Source organism: Emydura macquarii, unplaced genomic scaffold, assembly GCF_026122565.2.
Source record: "Emydura macquarii macquarii isolate MOO-44397 ecotype Brisbane River unplaced genomic scaffold, CSIRO-AGI_Emac_v2 contig_3470, whole genome shotgun sequence".
Taxonomy (NCBI): Eukaryota; Metazoa; Chordata; order Testudines; family Chelidae; genus Emydura; species Emydura macquarii.
In genome coordinates, this window is record NW_027133607.1 from 8,366,542 (window position 1) to 8,371,965 (window position 5,424).

General features: G+C 45.4%; 1 protein-coding gene across 1 annotated transcript in view; it reads left to right on the forward strand.

Annotated features, from left to right (window-relative positions):
- The window catches only part of COPG2 (COPI coat complex subunit gamma 2), a 32,802-nt gene that overhangs the window by 26,917 nt on the left and 461 nt on the right, over window positions 1-5,424 (forward strand). The window contains exons 20-23 of the mRNA XM_067534994.1: window positions 454-625; window positions 2,399-2,496; window positions 3,580-3,718; window positions 4,170-4,268. Of these exons, the coding sequence (XP_067391095.1) occupies window positions 454-625; window positions 2,399-2,496; window positions 3,580-3,718; window positions 4,170-4,268 (508 nt within the window). The remainder of the gene's footprint in view (window positions 1-453; window positions 626-2,398; window positions 2,497-3,579; window positions 3,719-4,169; window positions 4,269-5,424) is intronic.

Below are 5,424 nucleotides of genomic sequence, written 5' to 3' on the forward strand. Positions count from 1 at the left end.
CAAAAGGGAGCCACAGCCTAGGGACCCAGGTTGGGGCACTGCTGGCAGACACTGGTGGCCCTTCAGGCTTGTAAAAATTATATTTGTGGCCCTGGAGTCAAAAAGGTTGGGAACCATTGCCTTGGTATTTAGCGTGTGCTGGCGAAGAACATCCTGTCCTAGCGGGAGCTCTAGTTGTGACCAAGTCAAGTCTGTGTCACACCTAAAGATCGCCAGTCTTCTGCTTGTAGGCTAATGAAGAACAGACTTGTCCTGCAAATCAAGAGGGTGGGGAGGGGGATACGAGTCAGTCTGCAGAGTTCCCCCTGCCATCAGGACCACAGAAAGCATGACTATTAATGAGGTGGGATCTTCTCCATGTTTAGGGCAATACAGTAGCTGATTTCAGAAAAATCTTTAAAAGAAATGTTTGCTGCTCTCAAGTACCCTCCTTCTTATGCTCCACTCCTGCAGTTTGACTGCACAAACACCCTAAATGACCAGTTATTAGAGAGGGTCACAGTGCAGATGGAACCATCGGATGCTTACGCTGTGATTCGCTGTATCCCAGCAGCCAGCCTTCCTTACAACCAGCCGGGCATGTGTTACACTCTCGTCCGACTGCCTCAGGACGATCCGACTGCAGGTACCGAATGGGAGGATTGTTTGGGGGGGGGGCACTTGAATGAATTTCTCAAAGAAACTGGCGAGATGCTTAGGATTTGCATTTAATGTTAATTTTGTATATCATGTTAGACTCTACCATTGGTTTGTTTTTCAGTTCTGAAAATGCTAAATCCCACCCTGCTGACCACTGAAATTATTTCCTTTTTTTACTATTTTCTGCTTGTCAGAAACACTTGGCAAACAAACAGGGATTATTAGTTCTTGTTTCAGAGCCACAATAGCTTTAGCAGCAAAGATGCCCTGAAACCCTGGGTCTCGAAACAGGTTTTAACAACCCTCTATCTTTTTCCCTTGCTGAAAAGCTATCCCCGCATGTAGCTATTTCTGCCCCCCAGGGACAGAACAATTAATTCACTGCAAACCAGTTGCCTGCAGCCCATTTGTCTCACCTGGGCCATACCTAAAGGGAATTTCCACAGATTGAATTTGTAAGACACCTTTCCTGGCGTTGGTTACACAGTTATTAGCCATAATGAAATGCAAGACCGTTATTAGCTAATGCACTGTTTCAGCCACTCAGATGGCTTGTTCGAATTCCTGTGCTCCAAGCTTCAAACCCAATTTTCCGATGGGTGCCCTTGCCCCAGTCACTGTCTCCAGTTAAATGATTCAGTTTTGGATCTCTCATTCCCTAGGCTTTTTAGTATGCATGGTCTAGTAACCCTTTGAGCCTGTCAATTATTCTTATACACATCGTGGATCCTATTACACACTCAATAGCTAAACTTTTGTTACTGTTGTTTAACTGCCCAGATCTAAACAAAGATCTTCGTACCTCCACCAAGCTTTGCCTCTTCAGCCTAGCGTTCCCCCTTTACCCGAACACTTGTGACAGTCTGTCTTGGCTTGCCTTAAATTTGTAACTATCCTTTTTGTGGCCCATTTTGCCAATTACTAGCATTTAACTGAACCGTTTCCTTTAATTTTTGCATTATTGCCAATTTCCCTTGTTTTGCGAACTGAATTTATCAGTTTTTGTAGTTGTTCAATAAGGTAATGAACCAGATCAGAATCCCTTCTTTCATCAGACATATAAGACATAGAGTTGTACTGACAGGGTTCATAACATTAATTAAAATTCAGATGAAAAAATGGCCAGTAAGTTGGGCCTCAAAGAGTTTCTAGGTGTAAAACAGATTTAGATATTTTACTAGTGCAATTCTCTGTCCGATACACTGGGTTTAAAACATTGATGTATGGGATTGAGAGAATTTTCTTCCAGGGTAGAAGATGCTGTTTTTTGCCTTTCATTCATATTAAAAATCGCACCGAGCTTGAGGTTAGTTTAACCTGATTAAATATTTGTATTTGGGGCTGGATTTTTTGTTACTTTGTCACTGGGAATTTTTAGAATTAGGCTGGATCACTGAAGTGGCGTTTGGGTTTCTAAATCATAGTCTGTATGGCAAGAGAACATTGCAATGGTTGCAGCAGTTTCTAATGGCTGTGAACACACCTGATCTGACTCAGTCTTAAAGGGCATTGGCGTGGGTCCCAGAGTGCTTTAACTTCTGCATATTTCCTGTCTGTGAACCTTCCTTGACTCTAAATTTATGGTAAAATTCCCCAATAAACTATCTTTAAACTGTGGAATTAATTCCCAGGCTATCTGGGGAACCTGGGGAGGAGATCGGTATGGCACTATTCCTGTTCCCTTTATGGGAAAGGAGGGCTTCAGTGCTCCATTTCGACAAGAGAAACTATGCGCTCCTGTTTCTCCCTTTTTCCCCAGTCGCTTGTACTTTCAGCTGCACAATGAAATTTACAGTCCGAGACTGCAACCCAAACACGGGGGTGCCGGAGGACGATGGCTATGACGATGAATATGTGGTAAGTTCAGTCTTGTTTGTCGCACCTAAGTGTGTCTTCCTGTCCCTGTGGGATTCTGATCACTCTGCCCTAGTTTCATTTGGTCTCTTCCCCGTACCCCACCCTTTTCTGCCGCACTCATGCCTGGAACACGTCTCAAAATCATTCTAGCTGTTCGCCCTTTACCTCCCTCCTAAAACCTTGCTTCAGCCAAACCTTTGTGCAGACTCCTTTGTGTGTACGGTTAATCTTGTGTGTGTGACCCTGTCCAACCCCTCCCCCACCTCCTTTGTTCGGCTGCACTCGTTCTTGTCACGTCGACATTCTAGATTAGCGGCTCCTTATGGCTTGACTCTCTGTTCAGCGAGGTGCATGTCTTGGCGTACAAAGTAACTCCTCAGACTTTGGCGAGTTGAAATCTTCCCTTGTGCTCTTGCCTTCTTGCAAGGTAACTTCCCCTCAGTGCATAATAGGATCCCGAATTTGACCTCTAGTTGTAGTAGCTGAGCATCCTCATTTCCTGCTCCTTGGATTGCACCTCTGCCAATGAGCTCATTTCACCAACAGCTGCTTAAAAGTCTTAAGCCCTGCTAGTAAATCCCACAAGCATTACTTCGCCTCTGTACTTTCTAGGGTCTTCGTGCACATGTTAAACTGCAGCTGTCCTCTGAAATGAGTCTAGTGCACCGGGGTTGTGCCAGTAATAACTATATCCTATGCTGCCGTCTTCCTCCTCCCCCCAACATATGTCTGCACTTCAAGCTGGAGGTGACATTTGCAGTTGGGGTAGATGCGTGTGCATTAGCTCTGGTCAAGCGAATGTGGTAAAAGTAACGTGTAGCAGCGGTGGTGTGAGTGGTGGGATGGCTTAGCTGCCCTGAGTACAGTCCCACCCGAGATCCTAGGGACATACTCAAGCAGCTACCCTGTCCTACCACAGAGGCCACACTGCTCTTTTTAGTGCACTAGCTGGATCTGAGCTAGCATGCATACATCTGTCTGAGCTAGAAACTACACCTCCAGCTCAGTGTAAACATACCATAAAGTAAGATCCTTTTGTGTGTGATTCTGTGTGGCCTAAAGTCTCCCTTGTTTCTCTGTCAGCTGGAAGATCTGGAGGTAACGGTGTCAGACCATATTCAGAAGGTCCTAAAGCCCAACTTTGCAGCTGCCTGGGAAGAAGTGGGAGATGACTTTGAGAAAGAGGAAACCTTCGCGCTCAGTTCAATTAAAACTCTTGATGGTGAGATGATCCCTTCTCTCTAATGGTTTGTAACCTAGGCAGGACTCTGCCCTGCTCAGCTGTGGAAACACAGGAGGGGGAGGGTTCTGGGGAAAGACTTTTTATGCTATTAGATCCTTCTGGTGCCAGGTACATTTGAGTACCATAGTGTGGCAGCTGCATGGCTGTGTGCTGCAGTGATGGGTTTGGAAACCACCCACCTCCCATCTGAAAAGTAGTGGCTTGGGGGAAAGTTGCTCTCTCAAGCTGCGATTTGTGATGGGGAAGAGGTACTGAAAGGTTGGCAAGTCCCTGAGCCTTTGCACCCCAGTTAATGAGGTGGATTGGCCAAAGCCTGCATCATGCTCAAAGCACATTCTCTAACTGTGAATTTAAGTTTCACAGGAAACTTGGCATCAAAATGTAAACAGACTGTGTAAATAACTTTTTCTCTTTAAATCCCTCAATGCAGAAGCTGTCGGTAACATCATCAAGTTCCTGGGCATGCAGCCCTGCGAGAGGTCCGATAAAGTGCCGGAGAACAAAAATTCCCACACACTGTATCTAGCTGGTAAGCATCCACCACTGCTGGGTTGTTTCCATGCTTCCCCTCAACACAAACTTACTACACTGTAAATTCCTTTCGAACTGAAATTCCAGAGAGGCCAAGAGATTCTAATTTCAAATAGTATGGCTAGATAAATGATGGATAACAGAGCGATGTACAACAGCACGTTGCTTTTATGGGATGCTGTTTTAAGTGCATCTCAAGCCTAGACCTTTCCCTCTCTCTCTCCTTGCTGCTTTTTCTCAGCAGGAAGAGTATTGAACCCCTTTGTGAAAGGCGCGAACCTGCAGACAAGATGCTTAGACTAAGCTCTCTTCCCATCTCCAGTGGCTTTCCAGGGCAGGTCAAAACACCCCAGAGCACTTCTCAGAATATCCTAGTGTGCCACCTTCTCTCTAAAAACCTGCCCTAACCTCCAGGCACTGTTACATTTGATGAGCGCACTCCCTATTCCTCACATGTTGGGGATCCCTGGAATTGGAAAGACTCTAGAAAACTTATTTCTACTCATTGTCTTATCCTACTATTAACAGTAAACTGCAAAACTGCATTAAAACTAATAGCATGGTATAGTATCCAGTTCTAAGGGCTCAGATTCTCTTATTCCGAGTGACTCCAGTGGGAATTTGAATATACAGTGACTATTAAATAAAGTTTGGAACACAATCCATAGTTCTGTGCACGGAGACCTAACCCTTAGGAAAGTGGCTAATTCTCAACAGTTGGCTTAATGTTATGAGGGGCACAGTGGTAGGAGGAAAGGCTAGAGTGAGTCCTGACAGCCCTTCCTTTCCCACTCTAAGCTGTGGCTTGGAACCCAGAGCAGCTCTGCTTATGGGCATGTACCAGGAATGATCACTGCCTCTTTGGGGTGGCCTGGGCTTTAGGTGCTAGCCCTGTGTTTAATCCACTGCGTCATGCACCCTAAGCTGTATCTATTTGCCGTTAGCTGCCTCTAAGGATAGTATCTGTCTGAATCTTATTACTTGGTTGGAAGCTCCATTCTGTAGGTGGCTGCCGCTTTAACTAATTCTTGCATTAGCCGGGCTGCAGGTGTACAGCTGTTGGGTTCACAGGTTAGGCTTTGAGTCACTTAAGGTAACTACTCGAGCTACTTCCCTGCTAATCTATTCTGCAAATTCCTGCTTTTTGTCCCCAG